At 36.6% G+C, this 18,578-nt stretch overlaps 2 protein-coding genes across 2 annotated transcripts; both read right to left on the bottom strand.

Annotated features, from left to right (window-relative positions):
• Nucleotides 1-7,999: 7,999 nt before the first annotated feature.
• Nucleotides 8,000-10,567, bottom strand: LOC104093321 (ABC transporter G family member 20-like). Its single transcript, XM_009599049.4, has one exon. The coding sequence runs from the start codon at nt 10,373-10,375 to the stop codon at nt 8,156-8,158; it is 2,220 nt and encodes a 739-aa protein (XP_009597344.1). The 5' UTR covers nt 10,376-10,567; the 3' UTR covers nt 8,000-8,155.
• A 2,253-nt stretch (nt 10,568-12,820) lies between these two features.
• LOC104093322 (uncharacterized) lies at nt 12,821-18,124 on the bottom strand. Its single transcript, XM_009599051.4, has 4 exons — nt 17,708-18,124; nt 17,413-17,588; nt 14,459-14,660; nt 12,821-13,274 (listed from the first exon to the last, which is right to left on the bottom strand). Exons 1-4 carry the CDS (start codon nt 17,784-17,786, stop codon nt 13,042-13,044), a joined length of 690 nt encoding a protein of 229 aa, XP_009597346.1. The 5' UTR covers nt 17,787-18,124; the 3' UTR covers nt 12,821-13,041.
• Nucleotides 18,125-18,578: the final 454 nt, after the last annotated feature.

The raw sequence follows: 18,578 nt of genomic DNA, 5'->3' as shown, positions 1-18,578 counted from the left end.
TGTCATGTAACCTGTATGACTTTTTCCTTATATGTGCGCCTATGTGACTCTTCTCCCCCATTTCCTCCAGCTTTTGGCCAATCTCTAGGCTTCACTTTGTAAACATATACAAAGCTTGACAGGATGTCGCTCTGGGCATCTATGGGTATACCGAAGTTCTTCGTTCGGTACTTTGTTGAACTCACGAATATTGCTATACCTTATTTTGTTTATCCATCCGTGTGACTTTACTTTACCTAGGTAGGTCATACTATACCATAACTCTTACCTCGATTTATCCTTACTGAGGTCTACTACCAAACTCGTGGTTACTTTCATTGCTTATCCCATATGTATAAATCTATGTCCTTTACTGCTTCCACATTACTGTTCATCTTAAGAATGACGGCTTAATCTCATATCATACTTTATAACTTTTATCCATCCATTGTTGATTATATTGATCTATAATCTACCTCTGATAACTTCACCTTTTATGTAACACTGCCGCTAGGGTTCACGTTTCATCGGGGAACATCTGAAATGATTAGACTGATCCACCTGAGGTGATACCATATTTTCATAACGGTATCTCACAACATTCCAATGTGATTCACCTTACATGGGTATTTTAATCCCGTCCAATTCATGGGATCCCTTTTTTTCTTCGTCAGATAATTACTCAATCGAAGGCCCAAACGTCATCCTTTATCTATCACAATTACACCCTCATTCTATTACCAGGGCAACATTCCATATCTTCTAAATGTTATTAGTCTTAGACTCATTTGAGTTCATTCAGGCTATAGTGAGCTTTGTATAACTTAGAGAAACCATCTGCTCTTCTTGTTTTCATGGGCTTAATCCCGAGGACTTATCCATTCTCATCACCTCCTCACTCACCCTTTCTTATCCTTACTCTTGTCTTCCTAAAACCTTGTCGATTTACCATACTTTAGCTTGTGACCTACACATATCTATTTATATTATTCGCAACCTTCCTTCAACTTGCTTGCACCACAGATTTCCTTATGTGATTTTGGAACATCAAGCGAGACATCACATCGTCTCTAACTATTCTTTACTCTCTTAAATAGATCTCTTGGTACCTAGAAACCATAGGCTAGAAAATATGCCACTAACGACGGCGTTATCATTCGTGGATATTGAATCCCCGAGCTTCTAGATGTCTATCTGAAGTATAGACTATTCACAACTTTCTGCACTTGAGTATCTCGTACGTTGTCCACATTTACCTTACTTACATTAAAGTGTCGCATCGCATCTTCTATCTCTTTCATGACCTCCCTTCCATATAGGTATAATTTACATCCATAACTTGAAGCTCTATTATAATACTTGCACCTCTGGTGTATACACAATCCGGTGGGAGTTTCATACTGACTTCTTATGAGGCTAGTACTCTTCTAACTGGCTTTATCGTAAAGCCGTTATAGAATATGGCTATTGTACTATCTCTCTTGTACCTCTGATATTAAGAGTGATTTTGCAATGTTCTGAATCATAATGTCTATAATTTTCTGGGTCCAATAATCAGACTCCTGATTTACTCAGTTAATGTAACTCTTTAGTTTCCTCTTTCTTCTGATCAGCCTTTATGTAGGCTTGAGCTATCTTCCGATCTGCGGCTCCTGGTATTAGTTATTACTTTAGCCTTCCATAGGTGCTATAGAATATCCACGATACAATCTTCTAACAATTCAATCCTTTGTTTATACCATGGCTCAATTCTTTCTTTTAACTTATACCGGAGTCTCTGATGATTGTATGATTGTCAACACATATGCTGCTTGGATAATAACCCGAAATCTTAAGTGCGTTCATAATGTAACTAACTCTGAATCATTGATCGCATAATTCCTTTTTCGTTCATTCTCAGCTTTCTTTGAGCATAAGCTATTACTTTTCCTGGTCTTTCTGCCTCCTTGTTGCGTGCATACTTAGCTTATCTGAGTTCTCACGCATGCCAAAATTTTTGTGCAACTCATATGGTCTCGAATATTACTTTTGGTTTTACTACCCGCTCATTAGCCATGGTAGGTGCCACTTTCTTTTGGAGTGCATACAATTTTGTAGTGAGATTGTTGTTACAAGACCATTTCCTCTTTATGCCAGTTGTGCTTAGGTTGAAGCCTTCTTTCTTATTTCCTCAACTAGTCTTTCATTGTAGTACTTAAGGAAGACCCTCTGACACTTGTAAAGCTGTGAGCTTATTACATCGTATACCCGATAGAATATTTGATGTTCGTACTCACATATAATTATCCTTAGTTACTTTCCTCCATGCTCATGTGCTCGTACGATATCTTCTGAACTAAAGTTTTGATTGTTTTCCCAGTGGGACTCTCTTTTATTTCCATAACACTCATACAGTATCTTTAACTACCCCAACTATTATCTAAATATTTCTCAAGGTCGCGATGTTATATCTGCGAGACTGAATTCCCCATGTTGGGTTCACTCTGTTTAGCATGATATATTGATTGATCTGTATCCTCTTGTCTAGCCATAACTAGGCTTTTCTTGAATCAACTACTAACTAATCGTTGGCCCACTCTCATATCAATATTCCGCGTAATCTTTCTTGGGTTATTTCTTTTGTCTTAACTTATGTCTTTCTCTGGCACCTTATCTATCAATAACATCCCGGGCCGGAACCCTTACTTTCTCTCCTTGCCATCGTGCTAGCGTAATGTTATCGTAGCATACTTGTAGGCTTTGAATAAGTGTTATCTTATCCTTTTCTCATTCTTATCGCATTCTTCCTTTATCATTCCATAGTTACTAGAACCATTTATTTCTGAATTAATGTTACATCACTCCATATTCCCCCCCTTTAGTGGAGTACTGAGAGTTAGTGCTACGGTGATCTACGTATAGATGTTTTACCTTCTCATCTTTGGCATCTTTTCATATCATCGATGGTCCTTACTCGCCTCGCGGTAATCTTTCTGTACCAAGGATAACAAAATTCCTCACTCGTGAGGGTGACACTTAGTGTAACTGGCACATACAGTCCCTTAAACTTAACTTTGCTCACATTGCTTGCTTTAGGGAAGCGTCTTCCTAAATGACCATTCTCTGAATTTCTCATGAATCTTCTTCTGTTGTCCATTCTATTATCGCCGGAACGCAATATGAAATTCCCATGATGCCAACCATTATCAAATCACTCAGTCGCTAATTCATGTTTAGTTTATCTTATTCACCAGTCCATACTGATTTCTATTACTCTGGGGTCCAACTTTTCCTCCTGGTAGTCGCGTTAGAGTCACGAACTTACTTCTCGAAATAAGGATATGACTTTATGGCCTATACTCTTTTGTTATCTCAAGGCCTGTCACCTTTCGTCTTTTCCTTCCTTTTACTATAGACTCTGTAATGCTGTCATCTTTTTGATCTACCGTTGTCATCCATGTATCACATCTTACTCATAATGCTTCATTAACCCTCTTCTTATTTTTCGCAAACATTTATGTCTATCACTTTATTCTGAAAACTCGAACAAGACATTCTTTTGCTTTTAGCTCCCCTTGCTCTATCCCATGGCTCTTCGGGTTGCCTAACATGCTCGCTCTACTAGGGACGGGAGCCACACTAAGATAATATTTATCCTTTCAAGGCTTCTAGTGCCTATCTTTGTAGTACTTATATCTAGCTGTACTATTTTAGAGTGCACCATATGGGTGTCTCAAAAGTAGATCTATTAGCATATTTGTAATATCCTTCAAAAAGGTAAACTAACGCAAACAATTCATTTACCATTTTGGGTTACTCTAACCCCAACCGGATCCTAATATCCTGTCCTTTTCTTAAACTATACATGTTAGCCCCCAATAGGGTATAACTGAGATGGGTGTGGACAATTATACATACCTCTGTTACTGTTGAGGGTAACTCATAATGCTTATATTTTTCTGCCGGAACTGTAATACTGATAATCTTTATTAACTGGGTGCCTCGTACCCTTCTTCACCTTGCTTCTTTTACTTGCTGAAACTTGTGTTTATCTTCTGAATCTCTCATTGTCTTTCACCATAAAGATGGATAAATATTCTTGTCTTAAGGTTTCTTATCAAGAGGCTTACACGTTTTAGTATACACATGATCTGCTGAATACCTCATATTTATCCGTCATAAGCATGATGCAAAAATTGAGTTCCTCTGACTCAACTCATCCACAACTATATCTCTTGCCAACCGTCTTTCTGGATGTAGATGTTGTTGTATAACGATTAACGAATAAAATAGAATTTAGGAATTTGAATTTCTTACCGCTGAGCTCTACCACACGATCTAGAGTAAGAAAAAAGAGTGACATTTCTAAATGCCTTGTAGCCTCCTGCTTATAAGTGTGGTGCACAATACAACCATAAACAAGACTCTACTAGACACGACTTCTAGACTCCCTAGGACAGAACTGCTCTGATACCACTTTTGTCACGACCCAAACCGAAGGGCCGCGACGGGCACCCTGTACCTTACTCAACCGAGTACCAATATAACATATCTTTCTTATTACATCTTTATATACACGTGAAATACAGGTCTAATAGGCCAACATCATCATTTATAAACTCAAAATATAGGTCGACAAGGCTGTACAATCTTTCACGTACATGGCATATGTCTACAAGCCTCTAAGAGTACATAAATGTCATAAAGGTCGGACAGGGCCCCGCCATACTAATCAGTACATGTCCTAATCATACTGACCACATAAGCAACTCTAGAACAAAGGTAGTGTACCAACATCTTCCGCTGAGCTGATCGCCTACTTGGAGAACTCTCGACCTGTCTATCGAGACCTGCGTGCATGAAACGCAGCGTCCCCAAGCAAAAGGGATGCCAGTACAAATAATGTACCGAGTCTGTAAGGAATGAAAATCAGTAAATAATAGACATGAGAGAAACATGGAGTAAAATACTAGACATGTACTTCTGCATAACTTTGTGAATCATTTCATTTTTGTAACGTCATGCATATGCGTATAGATGTCATACCATGCATATGTATATGTGTTCATAACATCATCAAGCCTCTGAGGCATCCCATCATATCATTTCGGCCACTGTGGGAAAATCATCAACGTATACCAGCTGATCAGGTGGTGGTGCGTATATAACGCCGTAACCTTTTTTTATATTCCATATACATATAATATACGCGTATATAACGCCATCTGGTCATGGGTCAATATATATGTATAAATGCATGAAATGCATAAGAAGTACGTTAATAAGATTTCTCGGAATGTCATAAAAATAATATGCATGTCGAATAAACTTTATCAAATACGTATTTTTCTGAGACCCATGAATAGAGGATATAATAATAATTCACATGGGGAATTAAGAACATAGAGACCCCTAGTATTTCTATGAATAGAGTCGTTTATGAAAACGGTGCGTTTGCTCGTTTCTTTTTGTATCATTTGGATCATGCCAAAAGAAAGAAGGAATAGCCTTAACATACCTGGAGTAGGAAAAAATCCGTATGATATTCTTAGAAAAGGTTGCACCGTACTCCTTTAGAACCGCAAAATTTTATGTTGCTACGGTTCTTACAATTCTCGTTGGAATTGTTTGGTTGCAAGAAGTTTGGTTGAAATCTCGTAAGAATTGCTTGGTTGCAAGAAGTTTGGTTGAAATCTCGTAAGAATTGCTTGAAAGAATCACGTTGTTTAGGTGCTTAAGGAATTTTCTCACTTGAATTCTTGAATCCTTTGCGTGAATATCCGTTGCCTACTTTGCATGAATATCTGTTACCTTTCTCTTGAATTAGAAAGGTCAATTGTATGAAAATCCGTATGAATTCTTGAGGGCTTTTATGTTATTACTAAAGACTAAGCCACATATTAATAAATATGCCACCTTTCCACTCAATTATAAGAGTTATAATATGGACAAGGCCTTGCTGCCACGTGACATCTTTTGTCTTATTGCTTTCTCGATAACACTTCTTCAACTAGATGAGATAAGGTGCAATTCTCTTAAATGTTGCCACCTTGCAATTATAAGGTAAAAGCCGCTTAAATGAAAGAAAGGGGCTGCCATGTTTTGGGCTTGTTAGGCCCTATCCCATATCTCTAATTAATTAATCACTAATTGTTAATTAACTAATTAATTCTCTTATTAACCAATAATTAACTAATTACCCACATAACTAAGAATTAGCTCAACTTACTTAAAATACTACTCACTTTTAACATACCTTATACACCTTACTATCATGGTCATGTGGTACCTTATATGGTACTAGTCCATAAATATCGGGTATTTTAGCTCGACCATATTTTATCCCAAAATGTCGAACTTCCACGAAATTCATTTTCTTCGATTTGCTTACCCTTTCACCTTCACGAATTTACTCATTACTTGTTTGAAATAGCATAAAATGCTTATATCTTAAAATAATCTCATTCCCGAGCTTTAATAAATTTACTTATGGCGCACTTTCACGTACGAAAATATGGGGTGTAACATATTGAAATTAAATTATTTTGAGCATATTCACTAGCAAGACACAAGGTATTATAGCGATTATGAGTAGCAAATTACAATGTATTGAATATGTTTCCTTTCATATGATTTAGATTTATCTTTTTGAATATTTAATCTTCTCAGTATTTTAAAAGGCGTGGGCGTAAGGCGGAGCGTTTTACATATGCCTCAGCGGGGCGTAAGCCCCATAGGTATTTAATTTTTAATATTTTATAAAATAATATAATGACAATTAATATTTATAAACAGATAAAATTGCATAAAAATTAAAGAAAACTATATATATGTGTGCTCCATCCCCACAAAAAACTAATCAAAACAATCTATTATACGTTACTTACAAGCACAAGTAATTTGAGTCTAAAAGAATAAAATTTTCTATATAGAGGAACAAAAAGGATGATTAACCTGCAATTTGAACTTTGAATTTGCTGCTATGAAGAAAAATGTAGTTCTCTTTGTATTTGTAAAAAAAACTAAATATTCGTTGCTTTTGGGAGATATTAGCAGACTAGCGGACAAGATAAAAATTTAAAAAATCATGAATTAGGACAAAAGGTCTTTACTTTTAAATTTAATACTTTTGAGTTCTTTTTTAAACCTTTTGAGTAATTACCAAACTCACTTTTGAGAATTTGGGTATTATATGAAGGACTAATTCAACAAATTTTATTTTAATTTGAAAAAGTATCTGGGGCTTACTCCTTACTAAAAAAACGCGCCCCGAACGCCCGGGCGTACTCCCCAAATTGCGGAGCGTACGTCTCTTGAGACTTTCGCCCCACACCATTGCCCCGGGACGTTTTTGGTACGCCTCGCCCCGGGGCTCGCCCCAGAAACGCCTTTTAAAACAGAGAATCTTCTATAGACTTTATTCTTTAGTCTTATCTTGGTTAATATCTTTCGTATTTGCTTAGTTTCTTTTACGTTATTGTAGAATAATTGATGAATCTATACTTTAGTCTTCTTTCATGTTTTCTTAATTCATCACTTTTTAAACTGTAAAAATGTCTAGAGAGTTTTGCCAAGTCTTATAAAAGTACGTATGTTATTGCATTCTACTTCTACTAGTGACTTTTACATGACATTTAAAAAAAATACTAAAAATTAACCGAACTGTACCGATACTGAAGAGAAACTGACATAATTGAGACGGTTTCGAAAAGTCTAATTTTGGTTATATATAATAGAATAACCGAAAAATTTGTATGGTATAAATTTTATAAAATAACCGGCCGAACTGAACCATTGACACCCCTAGCTGCTTCCATATGTCTCGAACCCGTGACTTATAGGTCACACGGAGATAACTTTACAGTTACTCTAACGCTCCCCTTCATATATATATATATATATATATATATATATATATATATATATATATCATATCCCAAATAATACTATAAATATACATACCAAATGATTAGGTAGTGGTTAGAAGGATACATGCAAACACTATTCTCCACAAAATAGCAAAACTAACAAAATCCCAAGCTAACCATCTGAATACAATTTAGGGAACATTATTAAACAAGATTTGAACATTTGGAAATAAGCATAATGCCTAAGAAAAACAGAGGGAAAAAAAAGTTGCTCAATTGAAACTAAGACACAAAAAGAAACTAGTAAATATATATGTCCCTCAAAGTTTTCATCTCCTCTTATTTTTGCTTCCAATCACTAAAGCAAAATAGAAGAGAATCCTAAAGAAAAATCCCAAAGCAATAGTAATCCACAAACAAGACCATTTGTTTAAGTCATTCACACCAGTTTGTTTCAATATATCTGCTCCTGTTGTCAAACATGTTGAACTTGTTATGTTCATTCCCAAAGTCTTGCTCATGTTGTGGAGCAACTTGATCTTCAACTGCTCAGGTACAGCCCTCAAAGGCGAACCGTCGAAAATCTGAATACCCTTTACAAAACACTCAAGAGGATCATCAAATTCATTCTGTAACACCCCTTGATAAGGATATTTCACTAAGGACATATAGTGAAACCATATCCAATAAGGAGGGATCCGATCACGACTAATGAAATAGCCACTAAACAACACGAAATAAGCCAATATCGCGACAACAACCGTGTAAGCCATCATAACATTGTAGATGACACCAGAAAGGAATGTGACAAATGAACTTCCAGCCCAAAATGAGGCAACCATAAAAAGCAAGAAGAAAAGGAAACCTGAAACGCCACCGGCTAATCCCACAGACCAATAAGTTATGACAGCAAATGCAATGGAGAGGACTAATATGGAAGGAAGTGAGATAATGGCATGTGAAAGAACATAAGAGGAACGACGATAAGCGTTATAAGCAGTCTCTCTCATGAAAATGTACCTTTCTTGAAGAAAGACTGGGATTGCTTCAGCACAAGTATAAAAAGTTGTTGACATTGCAAAGGCAAAAAATCCTACCCTTTCTTGAACCCCTTTTGGAGAATTGTCCAATTTCCAAAAAATAGTGGCTAGTATAACACCAGTGACAACAACAGCGCCAAAACGCATACCAAATAGCTCAGGCATTCTCATGGAATTCAACATAGATCTTTTGGCTATCACGACCATATCAACCCAAAATGGATTAGCAAATTTTGGGACATTTGAAGAAGAAAGACTCGGGTCGATATTTGTTCCTCCTGAAACTAATTTCCCTCTTGAAACACTTGCACTTATGGCATCTTTGAGTGATGGTTTTGATCCATTGTAAAAGAAGCTGCTACTATTTGAGGTTTTTTTCCTTTGCCATGTTTTGTTGAACTCCACTAAATTCTTGGTTCCATTTGGAGTTCCTTCAAGTTCTCTTATGAAATCCAAAGCAAACTCTATCCTGTTTTCATTTTCTGGGATTGGATTTCCAAATTCAGCAAAAAAATGTTGTAAACTTGAAGGAGAGCTAGTAAAGACTGTGTTTCCACGCGAAAGGATGATCAAATGGTCCAAAAGACTCAAGATTCTATAGCTTGGCTGATGAATTGACATGATCACAATACTCCCACTTTGTGCAATTCTTTGCAAGACTTTTACAACCATATATGCACTAGTGGAATCAAGCCCTGAAGTTGGCTCATCAAGAAAAAGGACAATAGGGTCATGAATTATGTCAATGCCAATAGAAACACGCCTTCGTTCGCCACCAGAAACTCCCCTATGGCCTTCATCTCCAATCACTGTTTTAGCAGCAGTTGTAAGGCCTAATTGATCAATTAAAGCTTGAACTCTAGCTTTCTTCTTGGACTTAGATAAAGTCCTTGGAAGACGAAACTCGGCTGAAAACATGAGTGTTTCTTCAACAGTTAACATTGGAAACAAGAGATCATCTTGCATAACATAAGCTGAGATTACTTTAAGAAGTTTTGATTCAAGAACTTCACCATTTAAAGTTACTGTCCCTTTTAGGCTTTCTCTTGATATTCGATCTGCAAGTGCATCGATCAAAGTAGATTTTCCCGAACCACTAGCTCCAAGTACAGCCATGATTTCACCTTCTCTGGCTTCTCCTGATATGTCATTCAACAACATCTTCATGTTATCGTCTAGCAACGCATTGTCCTTATCCTTCCTCAAGCACTTAGGAAGTGCCATTTTGCTTTTAACTTTAACACTATAGCTGAGATTGTGGAAAGAAAGAATAAAGGGAAATGAAGATGGAGTAGCAATATTGGAGTAGTTATTTCCAAGTTCAAGGGAATTATTGTTGTATGTTTCCTCAGTAGAGTCGCCAACGCGTTTTAATAGTTCACCTAGTGTGACAGAGACATTGTGTCTTGGTTTTCTACTGAATTCTTGAAGATCCATGTTTGTTCTTGGACCTAAAAATGGAAGATCACTGGCTGAAGACATGTCGTCGCCTCCGCCAAGACTAGACATGTTTGATCAAAGGATGTTTAGTGTGATCAATAGCTGTATACTTCTAGTTTTGTGTATAAGAACACACTCTAAATAGAAAGGTAAAAGAGTTTAGTTGGAGTGATGAAGTTTGGAAGGTTTTCAACAAAATTTCTTCATATTTAGTCACTTTCTCTTTGTATTTTTGCTATGTGAATATCTTTGTTGATACCATTGTACTAGAATATAATGTTAAGTTTTGTTTTTCGTGTGCTAGTGAGGTTTGAAAATACTAATAAAGTAAGGTCAGTAGGTGACAAGTTGGATGCCTTCCATTGAATGAGTATATGTAATTTACATCATCTACTACTAAGTCTATTTCTACCTTGAGATTTCTTGTAAGATTAGAACTTGGGTATGCGATCTCTGCCATTTGTGACCTAAAAAGGTAAAGGGATACCAAAACAAAAACATAAAGATAATAAAGAAAGAGTTTTTATATATACTAACAGTGTAATGCATTTTTACACTGTGTGTAAATTCAACTCGTTATAGTATGTTATTACTCTATATTTTTTTGCGCTACTATATCATGCTTGATATGCAGAGGCGGATACACCTTGCGGCAAGCGGTATCACGTGACACCGCTTCATTATAATTTTTATTAATTATGTATATATAGATAGTATACAAAATAAAAATATTGAGTATAAATATAAAAATGACACCGCTTTTAATTATAGTAATTTATTCATTTATTTAAATTTGTTTTAGCACCTCTTACCAAAAATCCTGCGTACACCGTTGATATGGACGAGCTACTTGTTGTTTTGGATAAACCTAATATGATAGTATAAAAATCTTTTTTATTATTAGTGCATAAAACATAAACTCGCACAAAAAATAGTACCATATTTGTAGAGACATCATGTGCAACAAACCAGATTTATTGGAGAGATGTTTCTTGTACACCACTCTTTTGAAGAAGGTTCACAGGCTAAAGAAGCAAACTTTCAACCACTATTTTTCTAACCTAATAAATTCCTTTCAAGTGATTCGAGTAAATGAGAGAACTGTATCTGTTGGTTAAATTTTGATAAGGGAACATCTTCTTTTACTAACCTGAGAAGTAATTTACAACAATGAAGACCTAATTAGGTCAATGAATATGTATACCGCGTTTTAAAATTGAATTTTTATCCTTTCAAAAGAAATCTACGACTTTAAATTATTTGTTTTGAAAGTTGATACTACTAATTTTTCCTACTTCTTTAGGGATTAACCCACTCGTAAAAACTGTTTTTCCTTCTTAAATGTAGTGGACATCAGTAAAACGTCAAAAGTTATACGTCCAACGATGAAATGGTTGAGAATTTTCACCTTTAACTAGAGGAGGGGTTCGAGTTTTAAGAATAAAAAAATCTTGGTAAAAAGCATTTCATCCCCTTACTAGGTCGTCTTTCCTGTAAATATCTTGATTATTTGACGTTAAGGTTTGGACTTTGCTACTAGTTGCGTGTTACTAATATAGAAGCCACTGATACTTCTTGTGTGTATTGGTTGCAAATTGACTCTAATTTGTCTTATTTTTATTGAATTTTAGTCACTTCCAAGTGGCTAATGTGGTGACCAAAAAATTCCTAATCTCTCTTGCACACGTCTTCACTTCTTTACGAAATCAATTTTTCTATTTGCCATTATTTTCACTTGATAGGAATGGGTTCTTACTATAATTTTTCATTTTTTTTCAAGCTATACCTAAATCCCTTTCTTATTAATCTGGATTTTGATTACTTTAGGTATGGATGTTCATCTACTCTGGACCTAAGCATCACTATAAATCTGCAGTCAAAAAAAATTAGAAATCACCCATTCAGTTGACACTTGGTTTATCTATTTACGTATCATTTTTCGCTTTGTTTGGATCCATAATATTTCAATACTTTGTACCTAAAGATTATCTAATGCTAGAAGTTCTCTAAGGGGTCATTTGGTTAGGAAACAAGTTATCCTAGGATTAATTATTCCGGGATTATTATCCCACCCTCCCATAGGGATAAAAATAACACTACAATCCTGGAATTAGTTATACCATTATTTTATCCCAACCAAACGTGGGATAAACTCATCTCAAATTTAATCTCAGAATTAATTATCCCTTATCCCTAGTACCAAACGAGCCATAACGGTATACTCTAGTGCTTAAGTGCTTATATCTCCAATTTGCTAAAAGTCTTCTGGTCTTCTAGTTGATATATTTTCTGGACTCTGGAGATATCTAAAATTGAGGTAATATGGAATTTTACTTTAAATACACCGAACGTGATCAGATATTTACAACGAGAGAGAACTCGTCCGAAATTATGCATCCACTATGATATTTACAGCAGCAAATCCACAATACTTATACTTTACCTGCCAATTAAGACCAAGGCAATTACACTATTTCATTTCTCACTTTAAACGACACTTGGCTGTCCAACATCTTGAAGCAAAATATCTTTCTTTTTCAGGATCAAGGACCAATTTGGGGTTCAACATTTCTCTTGCAGTACGATGACTTTACACAAATCTCTCCCTCTCTCTCTGTTAAGTTACACTAAACAACTGTCGCAATCGTTACTTCCCAGAAAAAAATTGAAAACAAAAGGCATGTACAAGTGTTTTAATGTACACCATGAGAAGGGGATGAGCTTTTTTTTCCTCCCTAAATGACATGATTAAGTGGTCCAATGCCCAATTCATCCTCTATGTCATCGCCATCCTCAAACAGCTTCAAGAATCGAGCTTGCTCTTGTTGCTTTTTTCTCTTTTGCCAATATTTGTAGGCAGTCACTGCTCCAAGAACTACAAAAATCGACACCACCACACAGATAAGCAGCACTAGTGCCCAGTGCATTCCCTTTCCCTTGGTTTGCGAGTCAGCAGAGTGATTTGAAGCTAGAGAGAAACCATGCAATGACACACCATAAGCAACCGAATATAGACAACAAATTATAGAGCCTCCGAAAAAAAGGACAAGCATCCATAAGGGAAGAATAATCCAGATACTATAAATACAAGAATTTTGTTGCAAAAATAAGTTAATGATATCATAATTTGTGGATTAAATGCTACGTTAAATTGGATTATCTCATCAACAATGTCACAATAGGTCATATATTAAGCTTAATTTTAAAGATTAACCAAGGATTTAGTGCAATATTTCTAATGTAAACAAACTCAAAACCATCATGGATTCCATGAGCACCGAAGTACCTAAGCGGCACAAAAGGGATGTCAGGGGAGACATAATGAAATGCCATTAAGAACAAAGATCGCGGGAAATCCAAATTGTCATCATAATAGTCTGCAAGGGAAGTGCAACCTTCCTTTTACTCAGTTTCTTTTAAGAAGCAAATAATTCAATAATAGAACTAGGCAAAATGCCAAACCATTTCATTTACACCTGTGTCGATGCCCCTTAGTAAAGATAGGGTGGTACTGTTGTCTTTTAATTGCAGTGCCAATTAGAGGAGCCCAAATTCTACATCACACTGAAACTCAAAGATTTACCCACCAAAGTCTTTTTCTTCTAATTATTCTTATCCAGAAAAAAGGAAGGGGGAGAAGTAACTAATTTGCTTTCTTTCCAAGAAGCACTTCATATCTTCCAAAAGTTTTGCGTACCTTTTTTTTTTTTTTTGGGGGGGGGGGGGGGGGGTAAGTCGACCTCCCCTGTGAGTTATGGCCAACTCCAATTGATCCACCTGTTTGAAAACTCGGCTGGTATAGACCGCCCCTCTATCGTGCTCCTACTTAAATACTAGGCCTCTTGTCAGTGGCAGGGTTTGAACTAGAGATGCGTCTTTCCACACATCCTGCGTTGCGTCCTTGCCACTAAATCAAGGCCCTCGGAGCAGAGATTGGCATACATTTAGTTAGATGCTTATGTTGATCAGGATGGAGAGATATTAGAGAATATAAACTAATTTCCTCAAGTACTTGAGATTGGAACTATAAATTAGAGCATTTATGAGTTTATGTGCAGTAAAATGTCAAAAAGCCTCAAGGCTATTGTTGTTACAGAGAATGGAACGCTTTAACCAAGGATAAGAGGAGATAGAAGAAGATAGAATACTCACCACCTTCAAGAGGGACACAGTCTGGACACAAAAATGTGGCGTTGAACTCTTTCTCCTTGAAACGAATATACTTCCCATCAGGACTAGTAAAATCAGAGGCACAGAACTCCCACTCATCAAATACATCATCAGGCTTTATAAATGAGTCTTTCTCATATATCCCGCATCGTTTGCACTTTTTTTCTTCTAGTTCTGTCAGAGGCTAAAAACATAAAATGCAACATCATCAGCTTCCTAAAGAAGATGTCTTACGCCAAGCACATATAATCAGAAACCTTCCAAGTTACGACAGTAATAGTCAAAGATTGGAAGACAAATTTAGATTCTTCCCTTGATGCATAAAGCAAACAAACACCATCGTTAATTAAGGATAGGAGTCTCCTCTGCCAGACAGCCACACATATGAGGTAGGCTTGTAACTTACTGAGGAATGTCCTGACTTTACTTTGAGTACTCCTATGTATCAATTGTCTCCATTAGTTCAATAGTATTAGTGTTAGTATGGTACCCCTTTTATCCTTAGTTTGCTATTATCGCATACCTTGTACTGTTATTACTTGCCACCAGTACTCCCTTAGTTTGCTATCACTACATATCTTGTATTGTTGTTACTTGCTATCAGTACTTCATTCATATTCTCTATTGCTATCTTGGATTTAGTTTTCTAAATATATTGTCTTGCTTTTACTTGCTATCAGTGCTTCTTCCGTCTTCTATTTAGCCGAGGATCTATCGGAAACAGTCTCTCTGCCCTTCCAAGGTAGGGGTAAGGCCGGTACATCCTACCCTCCCCAGATCCTACTTGTGGGATTACACTGGGTTGTTGTTGTAGAAAAGTCAGCTTAACTCCCACCAAGCATAGCCGGTCTCGAGTCCAAACAAAGGAGAAGGGTTGTTATAGATTGACAATCAACAGAAGTGGACCTATAATGTGACACGGTGTTTTTTGATGAAGTAATAGAGTTTCATTTAATGGCATCAAGAAGATGCAGACAAAAATATACAAGAGGGAAAAAGGTGACTGCTCAGATACAATACAATGTGACAGCGTGAAGCGAGGAAAAGCGACAAGCCCCTTTTCTTCGCTTAAAGCGATAAGTGAAGCATCATAGACAATGAAGAAGAAGAAGAGGAGAATGACAATAAAATAAATACTGCATAGACAACTAAGAATAAATGATATGAAGAAAATGGCAGTAAGTATGTCAAAAAGTGGCAGTATAACTGGAACGAAAAATGGGCAACATTTCGCTGCAATTTATCACTGAAACAATGAAAGAAAATGAAGAAGAAGAAGAAGAGGAGGAGGAGAATGAGAAAAAAAAAGAATTGAAGGGGAAAAAAAATTCACCAAATGCTGCTATTTGGACACTGAATCAGTGAAAGAAAAAGAAAAAAAAGAAGAAGGAGGAAGAAATCACATACCTGAGACCAAACTTGATGATCTTGAAGTTAAAAAAAGAGAGCCTTTTTAATTAATTAACGTTGGCAGCCCAATTATAAAGAGAAGTGCTCGCTTTTGTCGCTTTCTCGCTTTTTCAGGGGAAGCGATCGCTTTTGTGTACCTGATACGCTTCAGATCAGAGAAGCGACAGATGCCTCGCTTCGCATCACCTCTCGCTTTAAGTGAGGAAGCGCTCGCTTTTAACAACACTGATGTGACAAGTGGGTTATATTGAACTCAGTGGTTGTCTTAGACCCTATATATATGTGTTAAAAACACACTATGATAAAGAGACTCAATCCCAAAAGCTAGCTCACAAGGTCAGAATTTTCCAAGCCATATAAGGAGACCAAGTCCCCCATCCCTATTCGATGTGGGAGACTAACAACCCCGCACACCCAGGCCTACCAACTGGAGCATGGACAATCTAAACTCACTTTTGCTCCACCAATGAAATCATTGATACATGGCCTTGGAAATACATCTGGAAGACCAAGCTACCTACAAAAATCTCCTGTTTCAGTTGAATAGCCTTAAATGAAGCATGCCTAACCCAGGACAATCTCAGCTGAAGAAGTTTTCAATCGGCCAACATATGTTATATGTGTTTGCAACAACCAGAATCCAACAAGCATCTCTTTCTTCACTGCCCAGTTGCAGCAGATATCTGGTGTATGTTCTTTGCCATCTTTGGTTTAAGCTGGGTCATGCCTCAGAACATTAAGGATACCTATGAAAGCTGATCTTCATGGAAAGTTGATAAATCCATCAGTAAAGTATGGTAGATGATCCCTTCTTGTATTTTGGGGTGTGTTTGGACAGAAAGGAATCACAGATGTTTTGATGGGATATCAACTCCAACATACGCACTTAAGGCTAGATGTCTTATATGGTTATATAGTTGGCAGAATTTAGCTCCTGTCAATTGTCCTATTAATCTTTTGGACTTCGTCAGCTCTTTAGCTTTAGCCTAGTTTTTTCCTATAGAGCTGACTATGTCTTTATGTATCTCTCTCTTTTGTACTTCTTGCATCTTCTTGATGCCTTTAATGCAATTCTCTTACTTCATCAAAAAAAAAAAACTCAACCCCAAAAGCTAGCTCATGAGATAAGGATTGCCAAAGCCATACAAGGACCAAGTCCCCATCCCTATCCGATGTGGGAAAGTCAACACACTATATATGTACAAATGATATGTTCTGAACACAGAAAACCAAATGAATTGTGGGTTCAGAAAATCCCAAATGTGCAGTTCAACTCATGGATCCGCTTCTGACGGTCAGCTTAGAAGTTGCCAAATTCGAGATTGAGGCACAGTTAATTAGTTGATTGATTGAACATGAACAAAGATAATAGTTTCACAGATGGCCTCACGTTAATGAGGTAAAATTTTTATATTTTTCCAAACAAAGCAAAATTAACAAAGCAATTGCATAACTTTTTAAATCGAGAAATGCTGTAACTAATTCCAGCAACCGAGAAAGTATACAGTACTACAGTAGTTATATACCTGCCAAGACTCTTCGCCCTTGAAGCTATACAACTCATGTTTCTTCTTCACATCAGGCAAATTTGTTCTATTTTCACCTTTACACTGAAAATAAACTTCTGGTGTCAATCCTAACAATTCATGAGTATTATATATTTCGATCGAATCTAGAGTAACAATCGCCGCTGTAATCAATCCTGAAGCCAAAGAAAATAATAAGTTTCCATTATTTAGCCATCAATTAGTTCAGTATAATCATAAAATCGAATCATTTATTCAGAAATCAGCTACTTTCCGGGTTTGTCATGAAAATTACCTGGAAGCAAGCTGAGAAGAATTGATCTATAGAAGAGCAAAAGGAGAGGAGGAATCCTAGACTTTAAACGACGACGCATCGCCGTAAAATTGCGGCTCTCGTTGATCGGAGACGACGATGGAGAAAGGCGGGGATGTTGGCGCTATTGGTTTCCTGCGCGGAGCGAAGCTTCTGTTTGAAGACCTGGTAAGAGCTAATTTGGCGAAGCAAAACTTCTTCTGATTCTAATCTAATGCTTATCTTAGTGCATGTTTGCTACAGAGTAAAATATTTTTTAATTTTTTATATTTTATTAGCTTAAATATTTTTATATGAATTTATTTTTCTTCAATTAGAGAGAAATGACTTCTCTACTAAAAGCTGGAAAAATATTTTCCAAACTTTTCTTTCAACTTTCTCCTCCCCATCCTATCCCCCAACCCACAATCTTGCCATTCCGACCCCATATCTTGACCTACTACTATGCCCCCTGACCTCACCCCGACCCACCCTACCATGGCACCCTTCGCCCACCCTCCTAATTGATTATTCTATGCATCGGAAGCAATCCCAGTATCAAAATCGCATGTAATTTAGATAACTAGTATATGCGAGATTTCACGAGTTACCCCTTGAAGCGTGAACACAACGTTTCAACCACGTGAGCCTTTAGTTTCACAACAACTCAATGAAATCTCCACCATCAGCACGATCACAATTCTCGAATATTCCACAACCTTCTACTGTGTTACCCAAATAATATCCGAAAAAGTAATTTCGTGTGGGCAAAATTTCTAGGAAAACATGGCTGAAATTTTCAGCCACCATTCTATTCTATTTTCTCTAGGTGTAATGTATTTATAGCACAAGTTTTAAAGGTTAATACCCTTTT

Source organism: Nicotiana tomentosiformis, chromosome 7 (assembly GCF_000390325.3).
Source record: "Nicotiana tomentosiformis chromosome 7, ASM39032v3, whole genome shotgun sequence".
NCBI classification, from domain to species: Eukaryota; Viridiplantae; Streptophyta; class Magnoliopsida; order Solanales; family Solanaceae; genus Nicotiana; species Nicotiana tomentosiformis.
Note: the sequence above shows the minus strand (reverse complement) of the source record. Positions and strands in the feature narration are given on the sequence as shown.